General features: G+C 43.0%; 1 protein-coding gene across 1 annotated transcript in view; it reads left to right on the top strand.

The window, feature by feature from the left end:
* The window catches only part of si:dkey-219c10.4 (high affinity cGMP-specific 3',5'-cyclic phosphodiesterase 9A), a 36,495-nt gene that overhangs the window by 13,521 nt on the left and 3,521 nt on the right, over positions 1-19,453 (top strand). Inside the window, exons 7-11 of the mRNA XM_061841495.1 lie at positions 12,694-12,871; positions 15,905-16,027; positions 16,202-16,294; positions 16,421-16,488; positions 16,573-16,675. Coding sequence (XP_061697479.1) covers positions 12,694-12,871; positions 15,905-16,027; positions 16,202-16,294; positions 16,421-16,488; positions 16,573-16,675 — 565 coding nt within the window. The remainder of the gene's footprint in view (positions 1-12,693; positions 12,872-15,904; positions 16,028-16,201; positions 16,295-16,420; positions 16,489-16,572; positions 16,676-19,453) is intronic.

The raw sequence follows: 19,453 nt of genomic DNA, 5'->3' as shown, positions 1-19,453 counted from the left end.
CTCTCGACTTAGCTCCCTCTTTACCACAATGGACTGATGCAAAGTCAGCATCACTGCAGACGTTGCATCAATCCGTCTGATTTCCCACTCTATTCTTCCCTCACTCATGAACAAGACCCCAAGATACTTGAACTCTTCTACGTGAGGCATGATCTCATTACCGACCTGGAGATGGTATACCACCCTTTTCCAACTGAGGACCATAGTCTCAGATTTAGGGGTGCTGATTATCATCCCAGCCGCTTCACACTCGGGTGTGAATTGCTCCAGTGAGAGCTGGAGATTATGGCTTGATAAAGCCAACAGAACCACATCGTCTGCAAAGAGCTGAGATGCGATGCTGAGGCCACCAAACCGGACACCTTCTACGTTTCAGCTGTGCCTAGAAATTCTGTCCATAAAAGTTATGAACAAAATTGGTGACAAAGGGCAGCCTTGGCGGAGTGCAACTCTCACCGGAAACGAGTCCGACTTGTTACCGGCAATGCTGACCAAGGTCTGACAGCAGTCATACAGGAACCTAACAGCTCGTATCAGGGGGTTCGGTACCCCATACTCCCAAAGAACCCCCCACAGGACTCGCCGAGGGACACGGTCGAACGCCTTCTCCAAGTTCACAAAACACGTAGACTGGTTGGGGGAACTCCCATGCACCCTCAAGGATCCTCCGGTCACCCTTCTTGAAAAGGGGGACCGCAACCTCAGTCTGCCAATCCAGATACACTGTCTCCGATGTCCACACGATGTTGCAGAGGCGTGTCAACAAGAACAGCCCCACAACATCCAGAGCCTTGAGGAACTTCGGGTGAATCTCATCCACCCCTGGGGCTTTGCCACCGAGGAGCTTTTTAACCACCTCAGTGACCTCAACCCCAGAGATAGAAGAGCCTGCCTCAGAGCACCCAGACTTAGCTTCCTCGTGGGAAGGCTTGTTGGTGGAATTGAGGAGGTCTTCAAAGTATTCTCCCCACTGACTCACAACATCCCGAGTCGTGGTCAGCAGCGCCCTGTCCCCATTATACAGTGTTGGCGGTGCACTGCTTCCCCCTCCTGAGAGATCGGATGGTGGACCAGAATTTCCTCGAAGCCGTCCTTAAGTTGTTCTCCATGGCCTCGCGCAACTCCCCCCTCGCCTGGGTTTTGGCCTCAGTGACCAACAAAGCTGCATTCCGCTTGGCCAGCCGGTACCTATCAGTTGCCTCGGGAGTCCCACAGGCCAGAAATGCTTGATAGGATTCCTTCTTCAGTTTTACACCATCCCTCACTGTTGGTGTCCACCAATGTGTTCGTAGGTTGCCGCCACGACAGGCACCAACCACCTTACGGCCACATCTCCGGTCGGCCGCCTCAGCAATGGAGATGCGGAACATCGTCCATTCGGACTCAATGTTCCCTGCCTCCTTTGGGACGTGAGCAAAGTTCTTTCAGAAGTGGGAGTTGAAATTCCTTCTGACGGGAATCTGCCAGCCATTCCCAGCAGACCCTCACAATTCGTTTGGGCCTGCCACATCGGACTGGCATCTTCCATCCCCCTCCATCAGAGCCAACTCACCACCAAGTGGTGATAAGTTGACACCTACGTCCCTCGCTTCACACGAGTGTCCAAGTCATATGGTCGCAAGTCCGATCACACGACCACAAAGTTGATCATCAAAATGCGACCAGGGTGTCCTGGTGCCAGGGGACATGTGAACACCTTATGCCAGAAAATTGTTTGCTATGGAAAACCCATGATGAGCACAGAAGTCCAGTAACAGAACACCATTTGAGTTCTGATCGTGGAGGGGTGGGGGGCGTTCTTCCCAATCACAACCTTCCAGGTCTCACTGTCATTGCCCATGTGGGCATTGAAGTCCCCCAGCAGAATGATGGAGTCGCCAGAGGGGGGGCTCTCCAGCACTCCCTCTCAGGACTCCACAAACGGTGGGTACTCTCCACTGCTGTTTGGTCCATAAGTGTCAGGTTCACCAATCAGACATTCATTAAACAGGACAAAAAAGGAAGCAAAGACACCAGTTCAAGTCTCGCGAGGAGAGAGGAGAGGAACTGTCTCGTACAATTCACCACTACACTCTCTGATTATCCTCTCCTCAGCACCTCTATTTACTTAGTTTTAAGACGCCCCTGATTTACATGGATGTTACAAAAAGGAGACGACAAGCAAAACTGTTTGAAACAAGGTGTACATGTTTGTTCATGTGCGTGTGCATGTGTGGAAGATTGCTGAATACATGTGTGGTCATCATTTCTTTAACAGGCAGCAGTTCTAACAGTTCTGATGATTAGATGTTTTTATTCTTGCTATCTCCTGCTAGGAGGCTGCCACGTTATCTAGGGCAGAGCAAAGCATTTCTTTATTGGAAGCAAATGTATGATAATTATGATCACAATTATTCCTACATTTCCCCCCTGTTTATCCTACATTTGCTACCACGTTTTCTAGAGCAGAGCAAAGCATTCTTCATTGCAGGCAGAGACAGTAACTGAATTGGAGCAGAGCAAAGCATTTCTTTATTGCAGGCACAAACAGTAACTGAATTGGAGCAGAGCAATGCATTTCTTCATTGCGGGCAGAGACAGTAACTGAATTGGGGCAGAGCAAAGCATTTCTTAATTGCAGGCAGAGACAGTAATTGAATTGGAGCAGAGCAAAGCATTTCTTCATTTAATTATATTTACAATTATTTTTACATTATCCCCGTGTTTATCCTACATGTGCTCAAATCCTCACATCATCTAATAGATCATCCTTTCGGCTTTATTCTACAGAGTCATATTTATGAAAACAAACAGTTACACTCAGAGGAAAATATTGTACTAATTACTTGTAATCTTCTGAATCAGAGAACAGGTCTGTAAGAGAAGTCATAACATCATCATCGTGGTCAACAACATCACTGTCATTAACCTGTTGTGCCAATAGTGGATATATTTCTGCCAATTTTGAATTTGTCGGGGCAATAGCAGTGGTTATAAGTCAGTTAAGTAATGCCCTTATGCAAGGATTACAACAACATCCACACAATGTAACAATAGCTGCAAACACAGCTATAGAAACTAGGACAGAGAACACCAGGTTTTTATATTAGCCAAACATTTTTTCCCACCACTCAGACCAGGCTGATGTGCTCACGCCAGAGTGCTCCTTCATCTTGTGGTTCAGGGTGCGGAGGCCTTGAATGGCCCTTGTGAGTGACCCATCAGGTGCTGTGTTATTTGGAATAAACGTACAACACTGGTCACCGAACATTGCGCAGACGCCACCCTTCTCGGCCAGGAGCATGTCGACCGCTATGCGGTTCTGGAACGCCATGAGTGAAGTTGCAGCTAGTTGCTCTTTTATGGCAATAAAGCCTGCTTCCGTATAGTTACCTAGTTTCTGTACATTGTAACGTATGTAGTTGATTCTGTCAACATTTTTATTCGGGGTTATCCATAACAAGATGGATTCCCATCCTGCAGCAATCTGGTTAATCAACTTATACTCATCTGGTACGCCTCGTGGGATGCCGATTGCATCAATGTATGTCGGATCGCCATCTTTCCAAGAGGACCTTCGCCTTTGGGAAAAAACGAGTGGAGGTCCAAAGATGGATGCAGCCAATTGTATATCCTCTGCTGTGGATGGAAACACAGTCACAGGTAGGAGCAGTGATACCAGTGGACACGTTTCTGATGCATTTATCAGTGTGTCATACAACTTTTGGGCACTGCACCACCACCACATATCGCTGCATGGGACCAGTGGGGCAGTTTGCACATGGATATCATGACATCATGTTTTTTGAGACTTCCCACCTTAAAATCTGTCCCTGTAAAGCTAACACAGGAGAAATTAGCCAATGCAACATTAGTAGAAAATATCAGTTTATCATTTACTACCTTAGTTGTTGGATGAACACTTTTCCATTTCTGACAAGTGGTGTTAGGAGTTGTTTTAGTCATTACCTCCAGGGTACATTGTGTTGGGATTTCTGTTGGAATGACACGCATTAGTGGCCTCGGGCCCATGCATGTGATGTAACTATAGTTTACCTTGTTAGTTGCATTCTACATTAATAACAACCAGTTTTGTTTCCTATTTGTAAAAATGATAATCATAATAATGAAAAAATGCTCCTCAGGTTTTTTCAGTTAAAATACTCCCTCCATAGTATACGTACTCTTTTGTATGGCATTCGGGTTGAAGGTAGCATTAAATTGGCAAATGGTGAGAAGAAAGTGGGGGTTTCCTTTAGCATAAGCCCATAGATGGAATCCCCAGCAATTAGACTCTGCCAAGGAATTGAAAAAGTGCTGAACTGATTCACTGGGAGGCACACATGGAGTCCTGCTCTCATGCCTCATGCCTCATGCCTCCCGCATAGTTGTTTACCAAAGTTATTTGAAATGAGGTTGCGCCTCTTTATCTTATGTGTGGTAGGCATAGTTGACTGAGTATAATTATTGGTTCTGTTGTTATGTATTTTTGTCAGCTTTACAGGTGTCCAAAAGTAGCATATGAACAAAAATATCATTACGGCTGTCAATGTTGCAGCCCAACATGCTATTATATTATTTAGCCATTTTGAAGTCATGTCGACCAAGTCACGCCTAAATGAGTCAAGTGTCTTTTAAATCTTCACCAGCCTTCAGGTATTTTCAGATACTATAAATCTGCACCCACCGTATGGTGGTCTTTGCTCACCTTTCCCCTTGGGTGACTCAGCTGAGATGACTTTTACAGTGTGTAAGGTGTATCCACGTGTTTCTTTCTGCTATTTTGTCCATGTCATTCAGCTCTTGCTCAGTCTACGCCAGTGTTCGGATAAAACTGCATGTACAGTAGATGTTAATTCATAAAGAGACATAGGATGAATAAACAAATGGCAGTAATACGTTTATTAAAGCACAGTAACTTGTTACATTTTTTTTTCTTTTTTTTTGATGGTGTAGTGCAGGGATGTCTAACTAATTTCTCTTGAGGGCCACGTTGTAGTTCGGGTTTGCCTCAGAGGGACATTTCGAGTGATGGCAGCGTGAGATCGATTTCCGCTCAGTGATGGTGTCGACATCTGCACTGCGACTGGCTGGCGACCAGTTCGGCGTGTAGTCTGCCGCTGCACGAAGTTACCTGGGATTGGCTTCAGGTCTCTCTCCGAATAAAAGCAGAAGGGTTGCGTCAGGAAAGGCATCCGGCGAAAAAAAATCAAAAAGACAGTTACTGCCGCACCACCATGACAGTGGCACAAAAATGGCTTCACACATCAATGCTGATAAAATTCCCAATTTGTTTCTAGTCCTATCAAATTGATGCATCTTAAATTTCCTAGTGACACGCCATTAGAAAACACTGTTTTTATTTTAGTTTTCAAAAGAAGTTAATGGATACACAGAATTCCCCAATTTTTTTTTTTTTTTTTTTTGCATTCGTTATCAATTAATAGCATTGGTATTATCTCTGGATCTGTGCAAAAAATAGAATCTTTTGGACAAGTTTTTTGTATGTAGTTATCCAATTTGTTTTGTTTTTATTTTATTTTTTTTTTTTTGGGGTGGGACCATGAGTGGTTCCCACAGGTACCACTCGAACAGAAAAATGAAAATAACGGGTAGCATTTTCATCCAACACCAAACAGTAAAATTTAACTATTTAATTGCCATTATGACAGCAGTCCCATTCCCATGTGTAACCGGACTACAGCGACCTTGGCAGTGGGAATGAGAACAGCTATCTTACAAGTGGCCAATAAAAACAAATTAGTTTTGTTTGTGTTAACAATGGTTTCAAAAGCAAAAACTTTCCTACAATGAAGCAATGAACTCAAGTACCCCTTTTTGCAATATTTGAAGCTGTTTGGGGTTGTTAATAACTCCTGAAAGCGACCCACTTGTGGTTTTTTTTTCATTCATCATTCGTCTATCTCTCATTGTGTGGAAAATATTGGTAATTTGTATGGTCTCCCAAACAGTGTTTTGAATGGAATGAGACCCTTACGTGCTTGTAATGTATGTATAGTTAGACTAAATCCATCATTGTGTCCAAATTGCCCCTACGTGTGATTGTGAGTGCGGCTGTTCGTCTCCATGTGACCTGCAATTTGCTGGCAACCAGGTCAGGGTGTACCTTGCCTCCTGCCCGTTGACAGCTGGGATATGCTCCAGCCCTCCGCGCGACCCTTGTGAGGATAAGCGGCTAAGAAAATGGATGGAGGGATGGATGGATGTGTAGCTTGAGGAAACTGACCACATTTTGTATACACATTCCCTTGTGGATTATGTCGCACACAGATCAAACAAGCCCAACAAAAAAAGTTTTTTTCATACAAGTTAAATCCATGGATCATCTAATGCCTTTGTACCAGGGCTACCATTCCCCCTGTTGAGACCTGAGACTTCCCATGGCTCAAGATTGCCGCGCACTTAAAAAATGTTTTTGGTAGAATTTTTTTGTATCTGTGCTGACATAATTCCCATTTTGTAATGTGGTACCTTATTTTTTCCACATTTTTAATTCTGCTGGTAAGCTTTGTTGTTGCATTTTGTTTAACACATCATCTCAAAGTATGTCTTCATTTGTTACATGGTCAGCTAATTCCATAAAGGTTTTGCTGCTTCTTTTGTTGTTTTATCTGTAAATCCATTTCCCAATGATTCTTTGTCTGTATTTGATGTGTGTACTGCACATTTACATATGGCTATTTCTTTTGGTAATTGAACTGCTATGAGCAAATTTTGTAGTAGCTCTGCATGTGTCACTGTTCCCTGTAGTTGTCGGTATTCCTCCATTTTTCCAGTATTCTCTGTGTAGATTGTGATACCACCGTGAATACAGCAGCATCTGGTCAAAGATTGTTTAAGACTGTCCAATAATATATTGTCTGTACAGTTCAGTCATCCCAATCCAAATCTGGTTCTTTTTCTGTCCAATCAGGAACATTTCGTACTACCAAAACAAATTGTCCCAAACGCTCCCACTCCTGTTGTAATGACGTGTGTGGTGGTGGCCATTCCTTGTGTAGTGCATTTAGTTTGTCAGTCAGTCTTGTTCCTGTCACCACAACTGATATACCATCTGAGTACAGATAATCATGATTTTGTCTGGTGTGGGCTGTTATAAGTTTATTTTATACTACATTGTCACATGCAATGAGTCACTTCCTACGTCATTTTGTGGTTGTTCAATCACATCTTGAGCTGTTTGCAGCAAGAAATCTCCTGTCCTTGTGGGAGGTTTGTTTGGAATATGTAAAGTGTAATAATCGACCGCTGGATTCCTATTTTGTAAGATATTTAACTGTCCTCCCAGTAATTCCTTTTTTTTTCTTTTTACTTCTATTTTTCCTGTCAGAGAGGGAATTAAGCACAGTCCTAGTTTCAGCAAGCCATCTCTTCCCAAAAAACGTATGGGACAAATTAAAAAGTTGCATTTTGGGAGCATTAGTTGTTACATTTTTGATGGGGAGATGGCTGCTCTCTTCCTCATCTGCGGCCACAATTATTAAATGTTTCGCATAAAGCTCCATAAATTTCTCCTTTCTCTGTCAGAAAGGTGTCAATTTTCTTTTTCTTATTTTGTAGCACTCTTTCTGCGTGTAGTGCTTGGTTAACGTAATGTTACAGGTTGCCAGTCAGTTTGTCAACCCAATGTTTTTCAATCCATTGTTTTATAGGATTATTTGAATTCACATGAAGAGCATTTTTTTAATTGCCCTTGATACACACTCCCTGGAGTGTGATCTTCAGGAATGCCACTGTTTGCTTTAAAACATGCATTTATTCCAATTCTATATTCTTCGAATGGTTCATTGTTGTTTTATTTTGCTCTTCCACTGGCAGAACAATTTGGTTTTTTTTTCTAAATCTAGCACAAGTGCGCGATATTAACCCTCAAACTCCCTGCTGCTGTGAGAAAGTACTTTGCTGTCATCCAAATTGATTGTACTTCCACACCATTTAAGTGGTAAGATTTTCTCAAGTCTTGCGTTCCCTGGATGAATTATGTTACATCAACTTTATGAGATGTGATACCTTTTATGGCCATTTTCACATCATCTTGAGTCCAGCCTTTTTTTGTTGTTGTTGTTGTTGTTTTTTTTTTGCATGTGTGTGTGTGTTTCTCTTATTTTATCCTGCAGGTTAACTATATATATTTTTGGTGTGTATGTTGAGCTGGCCAGCAAAGTCATATTGTGTTATCCACAAATTTAGATGTTTTGTTTTAGTAGGACATTTTCTTTCTACAAACATCTAGTCCTTACACATCATTATTATAATTATTTTTTTTCAGATGTTGTGTTTCAACTATTTTGCTATTTATCAACTATTTTGCCATTTGTTTTTCCCCTGTTGGAGTCAGTGGTTCATCTAGGGTGACTATACTGACTTCCCCCTGAACAGGGTGACAATTACGTTCCATTTGAGGTAATTCTCAAGCTTCTACCACAAGTGGTGGAGAATTCTTACCTCTGCATCCTCAAACAGTTGTCACTCAATTTCCTGTTCAAATGAGGTAGCGAACCTCCACTCACACTTTTACACATACACACGTTTCACGGAGCTCACGTACAGGACACATCTTGCCCTTTTCTCAGTTTTATAGTCTAATTAGTCTACTTGATAATGACTAGTATTCTCGAGGTTTGGTTCTGCCGCAGTCACCCAGACGCGCATTCACTCATTCCTCATGAGTGTGGGAGTTTCCTACTCAACAGAGATGTCTTCACTTCCTTCCTTTGTTGAATGAAGAAACCACTTACAGTGAAGAAAATGGGTATTTGAACACCCTGCTGTATTGCAAGTTCTCCCACTTGGAAATTATGGAGGGTTCTGAAATTTTCATTGTAGCTGCATGTCCACTGTGTGAGAGATAATCTAAAAAGAAAATTCTGGAAATCACAATCTATGATTTTTTTAACGATTTATTTGTGTGACTCAGGTGCAAATAAGTATTTGAACACCTGAGAAAACCAATGTAAATATTTGGTACAGTAGCCTTTGTTTGCAATTACAGAGGTCAAACGTTTTACGTAGATGTTCACCACGTTTGGACACACTGCAGGAGGGATTTTGGCCCACTCCTCCACACAGATCTTCTCTCGATCAGACAGGTTTCTGGGATGTCCCTCAGAAACACAGAGTTTCAGCTCCCTCCAAAGATTTTCAATCGGGTTTAGGGCTGGAGACCTCAATATGCTTCTTCAGAGCCACTCCTTGGTTTTCCTGGCTGTCTTCAGGTCATTGTCTTGTTGAAAGACCCAGCCAAGACCCATCTTCAATGCTTTGACTGAGGGAAAGCGGTTGTTCCACAAAATATCACAATACATGGCTGAAGTCATCCTCTCCTTAATACAGTGCAGTCGTCCTGTCCCACGTGCAGAAAAACACCCCCAAAGCATGATGCTACCACCCCCATGCTTAATAGTGGGGATGGTGTTCTTGTGATGGAACTCATCATTCATCGTCCTCCAAACACAGTTCGTGGAATTATGACCAAAAAGCTCAATTTTGTCTCATCTCACCACAAAACGTTCTCCCATGACTCCTCTGTATTATCCAAATGGTCATTGTCAAACCTAAGGCGAGCCTTGACATGTGGTGGTTTAAGCAGTAGAATCTTCCGTGCCATGCATGTTTTCCAAGCCATTTCCAAGGCTTTTGGGGCTCCAGTGAACCACTGTCAGAGTCATTATCCACAAATGTAGAAAAACTGGGAAGAGTGGCAAACATTCCCAGTTGTGGACGACCACCTAAAACTACACCAAGGGTTTGTGGGCGATTTATCCAGGATGTCATGTCCCTGCCTTTCAGTCCTGGCTGGGTGTGGCCAGCTGATTGGGAGGCGCACACCTGCGCCTCATACGATCTGATGAACCCCTGTATATATAGGACCCCGGAGACGACTGGTCCTCTGCCAGATCGTCGCATCTCATGCCCCGTTCCAGCACTCCCGTATCTCTGACCGTGAACCCGTGTGTACCGACCTCCGCCTGTTCTCCGACCGACCCCCGTAAGCCTGACTCCTTTGACACTTCTGCCTTCTTTGATCAATTTCCTGTGTACTGACCTTCGCCTGTCCCCTGACCACCCTAGTAGCCTGCCACCACGAGTAGTTCTGCTCTCTTGGACTGACCTACTGGTAACCAACCTCAGCACAAATAAAGACCTCCTCTGTACTGCCTGCTTGCCTCTTGAGTCATGCATTTGGGTCCGCTCTCGAGCCTCACTTGTGACACAGGAGATCACAAAAGAACCTCAAACAACATATAAAGACCCCCAGGCCTCGTTGGCGTCAGTTAAGTGTGTTGGGTGTTCACGGCATTACCATAAGAGAGACACTGACCAAATATGGCATAGATGGGAGAATTCCCAGGCGAAAACCCCTATTGCCAGCGAAGAAAACAAAGGCTCGTCTCATATTTGCCAATAAACATCTCAATGATTCTCAAGACTATTGGAGAAACATTCTGTTGACTGACAAGTAAAAAATTTAACTTTTTGGAAGGTGTGCGGCCTGTTAGATCTAGCGTAAAAATGGCACTACTGTGTACGAGAAAATCCTGAAGAAGAACGTCCACAACACATGAGCAAGTCCACCACTGAATAGCTAAAAAAAAGCCCAGATTAAAATCCAAGTTAGATGCTGTGGTGTGACCTTCAAGGGCAGTTCATTTTGGAAAACCCTGCAATGTGGCAGAGTGGAAACAATTCTGCAAAGGAGAGTGGGACAAAATTCCTTCAGAGCAATGTGAAAGACTCATCGCCAGTTATCGCAAACACTTTCGGTGGCAATTACTTTTTCACATTGGGTCAGAAAGGTTAGGATTTTGTTTATGCCTTAATGAATTGAATTGTCGTTTGAAAACGGGATTTTGTATTTTCTTGGGTTGTCTCTGAGTGATCTTAAAATTGGTTTGATGATTTGAAACCTTTGTTATGTATATGCAACACAAACTGAAATAAGGAAGGATAGAAATACTTTGTCTCAGCACTGTATTTATGTCCAGCTGGACTAAGTGTTACACACATGTAGATTGTAGGATACCATAACAACATCTTAAGGGGGTTAGCTCGTTACATGTCATACGAATAGCATGGCCAGGAGAGCTAGAAGCCACAACAGAACAAAACCTGTGAAAGTTGAAGGTACAAGTATCACAACTAATGTTTAATATAAATCCAAAACATGCATCTTCCAACACAATTGTATACTGTGATTTTTTGGTAATCAATCTAAAGTGCAACCCACCTCTTAAAATTGACTGGAATTGGCTCGTGTGACCATAAAATGGACAACTAGAACAAAAATATGAATGGAGTGATATTTCATATAGACCATAGGTGTTTTCTGTGTAAAACAGAGTTGCAGATGGACTTTTGGAATTATGAGGTCCTCAAATGTTTGTGTTTCATGTTGCCTAGCAACATGTTACCAACCAATAAAGACAATTCAAGCAATTACAATTTGTTGAGGGTGGCACAGTGGAGGGACTGGATGGAGTGTTGGCCTCAAAGTTCTGAGGACCGGGGTTAAAATACCGGCCTCTCCTCTGTGGAGTTTTCATGTTCTTCCCATGTCTTTGTGTTTTTTTCTCTGCGTAGTACAGTTTCCTCCAACAATCCCAAAACATCCATTAATTGGAGACTCTAAATTGCCCTGTAATAGGCTGGCAACCAGATCAGGGTGTAACTTGCCAACTGCCTGATGATAGCTAGGATAGGCCCCAGCACTGCCGCAATCCTTGTGAGGATAAGCGGCTCAGATAATGGATGGATGGATGGATGGATGGATGACTGTGATTGATCTGCTTTTTTTTTGTCAGTTGTATTAAAAGACCTAATTAAGTAAAGAGTACAGTTGGCCATGGACACTTGTTACATGGTTCTAGAGGTTTCACAAGGAGAACACGGGATTGGACCCAAATGCACAATTCGGGAGACGTAGAGGCAGTTCGGGAAACGTATTTATTCAGTCCGGTGTCGGGGATCAGGCAGGCATTCAGCGGGAGCAGCAGTAACAAGGAAGTCAGGCATGGGAGGCAGGTCAGTGGGCAGCCAGGGGTCGTTACACAGGAAATCAGGGACAGGATTACGAGAGTGCAGGAATGAAGCATGAAACAAGGATCTGGCAAAGGCCAGACTGTACGTGTGGTTCTATATAACTGGGATGTGATTACTAGACGAGGCGCAGGTGTGCGTCTCTGCTGATTGCAGCAGGTGTGTGCCGCATCGGGGAATGGTACGGCCAGGACAGGGACCCGTAGGGAAATGACAAGAGGTTGATTTGCAACTCGAAAACTCGGACATCGCCTTTAATGTCAACATTCTTAACACATAGTGGTAGAAGTACAGAATGTGTAAATTTTTACATGATTAACATATATTCTTCTCACTCTCAATGATATTAGATGATTGCCTGATCAGTCTGTACATCATTTATTGAGACTCAATTTTGTCAAAATATTCAAACACACAGCTAGCTCAGTGAAAAAATTATATACAGCATGCAACTAATTATGAAAGCATATTTCATTTTAAATAATAAATGATAATGCAATTCACTTGTTAACTTTTGTCCAGTTCACAATTTTTTTTCTAGCCTTTTGCCACTTTGTCAGAGTGATGTCTGACGGACGACAGATTGAAATGTAATTAGTGGAAATGTAACATAATTGCTGTTTTGTGAGATAATTTTCCCTTTTCATGTGAGTGCAGGCAGTGGGAGGATGCAGAGATAATGGTGCTTCTGCAAGTCATGTACACAGACTTAGATTTTATCGCTACCTACAATATTGAAACTGAAGTTTTGCAGCAGTTCCTGTTTGAAGTGTACCGCAGATACAACAACATCCCTTTCCACAACTTCAAACATTGCTTCTGTGTCACCCAGATGGTAAGTGGATGACCCCTATTGATTGGCTACTGGTTCCTCTTTCTTGAATGTAAATGTAAAGTTGCTGGTTTTTTTTTCACGTGATTGTTTCAGTTTGTCAATTGTAAGCAAAAGATGCTCAAAGGATTTGCCACTTGGCTAAAGTTGCTTGTAGTGCAGTAAATAAAAACGGAACATGAGAAAATAAAGGGCATAACAGTCACATGGTCGCCCAGCAAAAGTATTATTTCAAAAATTGAGAAATTGCTCTCTTTGAGCTTTTGGGAAGCGACAGTATATAATTTTAAACAACTATGCATTGTAAAAAAAAATCCCTCGTTCATTCAGCAAAACCAACATTCACTGCACCAATACAAATTGTGTTGAAAAAAAGAACAACGAAACAACACAAACTAGTGTTGGACAAGTTCATTTTCTTTAAGGAGTAGTTCAAAGTGGAGTTCCCTATTCAAAAAAATGAAGTAATTCATAGTTACTTTATTTTTCAGTACAATCAGTTGCTGATGGGCTATTACTAATAAATACTGGCATTTCTTTCCCATTGCTGCCACTTATTCCATCTATACGAGTGGCCAGTTGTAGCTTTACTCCTACAATAAAAACTGGCAACCAGTTCAGGGTGTACCCTGCCTCCTGCCCGTTGACAGCTGGGATAGGCTCCATGGCCCTTGTGAGGATAAGTGACTAAAAAAATGGATGGATGGATGGATGGATATATAATGACGAAAATAAGTATCGGAACACCCTGCTATATTGCAAGTTCTCCCACTTAGAAATCATGGAGGGGTCTGAAATTTTCATCGTATTTGCATGTCCACTGTGAGAGAGATAATCTAAATCTTTTTTTTAATGATTTACTTGTGTGATACAGCTGCAAATAAGTATTTGAACACCAGAGAAAACAAATGTTGATATTTGGTGCAGTAGCATTTGTCTGCAATTACAGAGGTCAAACGTTTCCTGTAGTTGTTCACCAGGTTTGCACGCACTGTAGGAGGGATTTTGGCCCACTCCTCCACACAGATCAGACAGGTTTCTGGGCTGTCACTGAGAAACACAGAGTTTCAGCTCCCTCCAAAGATTTTCTTTTGGGTTTAGGTCTGCAGACTGGCTAGGAAATGCCAGAACCTTGATATGCTTCTTACAGACCCCCTCCTTGGTTTTACTGGCTGTGTGCTTTGGGTCATTGTCATGTTGAGAGACCCAGCCATGACCCATCTTCAAAGCTCTGACTGAGGCGGACTAACAGGTATTTGAGGGTCAGATTTCAAGCTGTTCAAATACTTATTTGCAGCTGTATCACACAAATAAATCATTAAAAAAATCATACATTGTGATTTCTGGTTTTTATTTTTAGATTCTCTCTCTCTCTCTCTCTCTCTCTCTCTCTCTCTCTCATCTCTCTCTCGCTCTCTCTCTCTCTCTCTCTCTCTCTCTCTCTCTCTCTCTCATCTCTCTCTCTCTCTCTCCTCTCTCTCTCTCTCTCTCTCTCATCTCTCTCTCTCTATATATATATATATATATATATATATATAAGCCGTCACCTTATCGTGGTGAGGGGTGTCCCAATGATCCTAAGAGCACAGTTGTCTGGGGTTTCATGCTCTTGGTAGGGTCACCCGCGGCAAACAGGTCCTAGGTGAGGAACCAGACAAACCACGGAAGGACGCTGTTCACTGGGGCCACTCTCTGGAGCCTGGCCTAGAGATAGGGCTTGAAGGCAAGTGCCTGGTGGTCAGGCCTGCAACCCTTGAGGCCCGGCTTGACACACCCCAAAAGGATAACGTGAGTCGTGGTGGACAAGAGGTAGCCTCCCTCTGCGCGCGGGTGGGGGGATGGGTCCTGACTGTTGTTTGTCCCTATGCACCAAGCACCAGTTCAGATTACCCACCCTTTATGGAATCATTTAAGGGAGTGCTGGAAAGTGTACTACTGGGGGACTTCAATGCTCACATGAGCAATGAGAGTGAGACCCAAAAGGATGTAATTGAGAGGAACCCCCCTCTCCGACCAGAACCCAGGACAAACTAGGTCGCAGTCCGATGATCAACTTTGTGGTTGTTTCATCAGACTTGTTGCTGCATAACTTGGACACTCGGGTGAATAGAGGGGCGGAGCTGTCAGAAGAAGTTTCAACTCCCACCTCCACCTCTTGCTCACATTCTGGGGATATTGAGTCTGAGTAGACCATATTCCACACCGCCATTGCTGAGGTGGCCGACTGAAGCTTTGGCTGTAAGGTTGCTGGTGCCTGTCATGGCAGCAGTCCCCGAACCCGTTTGTGGACACCAATGGTGAGGAATGCCTTCAAGCTGAAGAAAGAATTCTATCTGGCCTTTTTTTGCCTGTGGGACTCCTGAGTCAGCTGATGGTTACCACCTGGGCAAGCAGAATGCAGCTTTGGTGTTTGTTTGTTTTTGGGTTTCTTTTGGTAAAGAAAGAGCTCAGCTAAAAAGTCTTTATGTACTGGTTGATATATGTTCCTACCCTCACTTATGGTCATGAACTGTGGATCGTGACTGAAAGGACAGGATACAAGTGGTCAAAATGACTTCCCTTCCCAAGGTGTCTGGGCTCTCTCCCTTAGAACTATGGTGAGAAGCTCGGTCATCGGGAGGGGTTTCGAAAAGAGCCGCTCCCCCTCCAGATTGAGAGGGGCCAGATGAGGTGTGTGGGGCATCTGATTTGAATGCCTGCTGCATGCCTCCCTGTGAGGTGTTCCGGGCCCATCCCACCAGACTGTGACCCTGGGGATGACCCAGGAAATGATAGAGAGACGATGTCTCTCGGCTGGCCTGAGAAACCCCCGGATCACACCGAAGGAGCTAGATGAAGTGGCTGAGGAAAGGGACGTCTGGGCATCCCTGGTAAAGTTACTCCCCCTGCGACCCGACTTCAGATAAGTAGTAGAAAATGGATGGATGGATGGATGGATGGATGGATGGATGGATGGATGGATGGATGGATGGATGGATAGTACTATTTTTGCTGTTAACAAAAGTAAAACGGTTAATTGTGTCATCTCTTGCACAGATGTATGGTTTAATGTGGCTGACTGACCTGAGAAGAAAAATGGACAGCACTGACCTGCTGATCATGCTGACCTCTGCAGTGTGCCATGATCTTGACCACACTGGCTACAATAACGCCTACCAGGTACAACGGCACATTCATAATAACAAAATTATCTTCATGTGGAAGCTTTATTTCTTTCTATCTCAATGATAAATCTCAACCATAAAAAGCAGTTTGTCAGCCTTTGTGAGAAGTGCTATGAAAATGGAAAAAAAATCCATCTGAAAAACCTAATTGTATCTATCCAAATTATAGATAAATGCTCGGACGGAACTTGCCCTTCGCTACAATGACATCTCTCCTTTAGAGAACCACCACTGCGCTGTTGCTTTTGAAATACTGGAGAAGGTACAACCCTTCGATGCTGGCATGCAACATCTACAAAGAGCATACCAATGTGACATATTTTTCAGGAGGTGAAGTAAAGGCAGTGGTGAAGCAGCAACAGTGAAATAATGGTTTTGTTGTGTCTAGAAAGAGAGCAACATCTTCAAAAATGTGACTCTGGACCAGTACAAACGGATAAGGGAAGGGATTATTAAGTGAGATCACTATTGTTATTATTTTCTTAGTGTGAACATTACTTCACTCTGTCCATAGTCTGTTACACAATTTTACAACCACAGATGCATTCTGGCCACTGACATGACAAGACACAATGAGATCCTCAGCAAGTTCAAGTCCATTCTGTCTTTGTTCGACTTTGACAACAAGGAACACAAAGATGTGGTAAGAGATGGCACTTTATTTTACTCTGGTTACTTTATCTACATCCCTCTAGATCAGGGGTCTCAAACTCAAGTTACATTGAAGCCGCTGGAGGCAGCTTTTGGCTGAGGCTTGGCCGCAGTGTCGGCGCACATGCACTCACGGCCAATTTCAATTTCATTAGAAATTTTAAAGAAAATTCCATCTTCTCATCCATTTTTTTAAACACATTAAGATAAACTAAGGGGCAGTACAGTGGTACAACTGGTTACTCCGTTGACCTCACAGTTCTGAGGTCTGGGATTCAAATCCCAGCCCGCCTGTGTGGAGTTTGCATGTTCACCCCATGTCTGCGTGGGTTTTCTTCGGGTATTCCAGTTTCCTCCCACATCTCCAAAAACATGCATTAATTAGGGACTCTAAATTGGCCTTTGGTGTGATTGTGAGTGTGACTGTTGTCTGTCTCTGTGTGCCCTGCAATTGGCTGGCAACCAGTTTAGACCTAACCTCTTACCTGATGATAGCTGGGATTGGTGCCAGCACCACTGCGACCCTGGTGAGGATAAGTGGCTTGGAAAGTGAGTGAATGAAAAAAGATAAAGATGTTGTGTCAACAGGTTGTGTACAAAACTACGAGTAAAACGCTGGAGGGCAACGCTGCTGTAATTATCACTCAGAATAATATTTCTCTGCTTGCACGTCCCAGAGAGCCATATACCCCACGATGATTGGTTGGCTTTGCACACAACACTGTAAAAGAGCTATTCATGTAAAACTTGAGGGCCGCACTATCATTTAACTTTCATATTAAGGTGGGGGCCACAAAATATAATCTGGGCTGCCAGTTTGAGACCACTGCTCTAGATTGTAGGGGGTATTCCAGCAAGCAGGTCACGTGAAAACTCTTTGAGGAAAAAGACTGATATGAGGAAGACCCTGATCATTCCATTCCAAATAGGTGCGGAACAGGAATTCCAATTCTGTCACCACAGTAACGTTAATCTGGTCACTCGCAAATTAGGTATGCTCAATCCTAACTTCATATGAGACTCCTCTCACTTGAAGCTAACATGGCATGTCTGTTTCTTTGTGATCCCATTAATACTGAGCCATGACCAAATCCAAAGTGTGATGAGAGTGTTCTCAGTTTAATTTTTTTTAATTTTTTTAACCCTAACCCTATGACATGAAAGGGGTTGTTTACAATGTTTTGGCAAAATCGTTTTCTGACACCACAAGTAAGGAAGCAATCTTGTCTTTGTGGGTTTTTAATTCCAAAAAGAAAGAAAAGTCTTCGCAAAGAGAGGAAAAGGTAAAAGTCTTATGAGTTGTCACCTTTTAATGAAGTCCAGATTAAAGAGTCTCTTCTTTATCGTCAAGTGAGAGACAGAGACAAAACAAAGCAATTACCTATGTCCAGCTGTACCAGGTTTCATACACATGAAGCCAGTAGAACAACATAATGACAAAGCATCTAGTGAGAAGTGCTATGAACAGCATGACACAGAGAGATAGAAGAACAAAGTCTGTGAAAGTTGAAGGTCGAACTAATAGAACTAATATTGTATACAGTGCCTTGTGAAAGTATTCGGTCCCCTTGAACTTTTCAACCTTTCGCCACATTTCAGGCTTTAAACATAAAGATATCAATTTTTTTAGTTTTTGTCAAGAATCAAGGACAATTGGGACACAATCGTGAAGTGGAATGAAATTTATTGGATATTTTATATTATTTTTTAACAAATATAAAACTGAAAAGTGTGGCGTGCAATATTATTCAGCCCCTTTACTTTCAGTGCAGCAAAGTCACTCCAGAAGTTCTGTGAGGATCTCTCAATGATCCGATGTTTACTGATGATGATAAATAGAATCCACCTTTAATCAAGTCTCCTTATTAATGCACCTGCTCTGTGTTAGTCTCAGAGTTCTGTTTAAAGTAGAGAGCATCATGAAGACCAAGGAACACACCAGGCAGGTCAGCGATACTGTTGTGGAGAACTTTAAAGCCAGATTTGGATACAAAAAGATTTCCCAAGCTTGAAACATCTCAAGGAGCACTGTGCAAGTAATCATATTGAAATGGTAGGATTATCAGACCACTGCAAATTTACCAAGGCTCGGCCGTCCCTCTAAACTTTCACCTCGAACAACGAGAAGACTGATCAGAAATGCAGCCAAGAGGCCTATGATCGCACTGGATGAACTGCAGAGATGTCCAGCTCAGGTGGGAGAGTCTGTCCACAGGACACTGCACAAATCAGGCTTTAATGGAAGAGTGGTAAGAAGAAAGCTATTTCTCAAAGATATCCATAAAAAAGTTTTGTTTAAAGTTGCCACAAGCCACCTGGGAGACACACCAAACGTGGAAGAAGGTGCTCTGGTCAGATGAAACCAAAATCTAACTTTTTGGCCACAATGCAAAATGATGTGTTTGGCAGAAAAGTAACACAGCTCATCACCCTGAACACACCATCCCCACTGTCAAACATGGTGGTGGCAGCCTCATGGTTTGGGCCGGCTTTTCTTCAACAGGGGCAGGGAAGATGGTTCTAATTGATGGGAAGGTGAATAGAGCCAAATACAGGACCATTTTGAAAGAAAACTTGTTGGAGTCTGCAAAACACCTGAGACTGGGATGGAGATTTATCTTCCAACACGACAATGATCCAAAACATAAAGCCAAATCTACAATGGAATGGTTCACAAATAAATGTATCCAGGTGTTAGAATGGCCAAGTCAAAGTCCAGACCTGAATCCAATCGAGACTCTGTGGGCAGAGCTGAAGACTGCTGTTCACA

This window comes from Syngnathoides biaculeatus, chromosome 14 (genome assembly GCF_019802595.1).
Source record: "Syngnathoides biaculeatus isolate LvHL_M chromosome 14, ASM1980259v1, whole genome shotgun sequence".
Classification (NCBI taxonomy): Eukaryota; Metazoa; Chordata; class Actinopteri; order Syngnathiformes; family Syngnathidae; genus Syngnathoides; species Syngnathoides biaculeatus.
The sequence above is the reverse complement of the archived record's forward strand: the minus strand, read 5'-3'. Positions and strand labels throughout refer to the sequence as shown.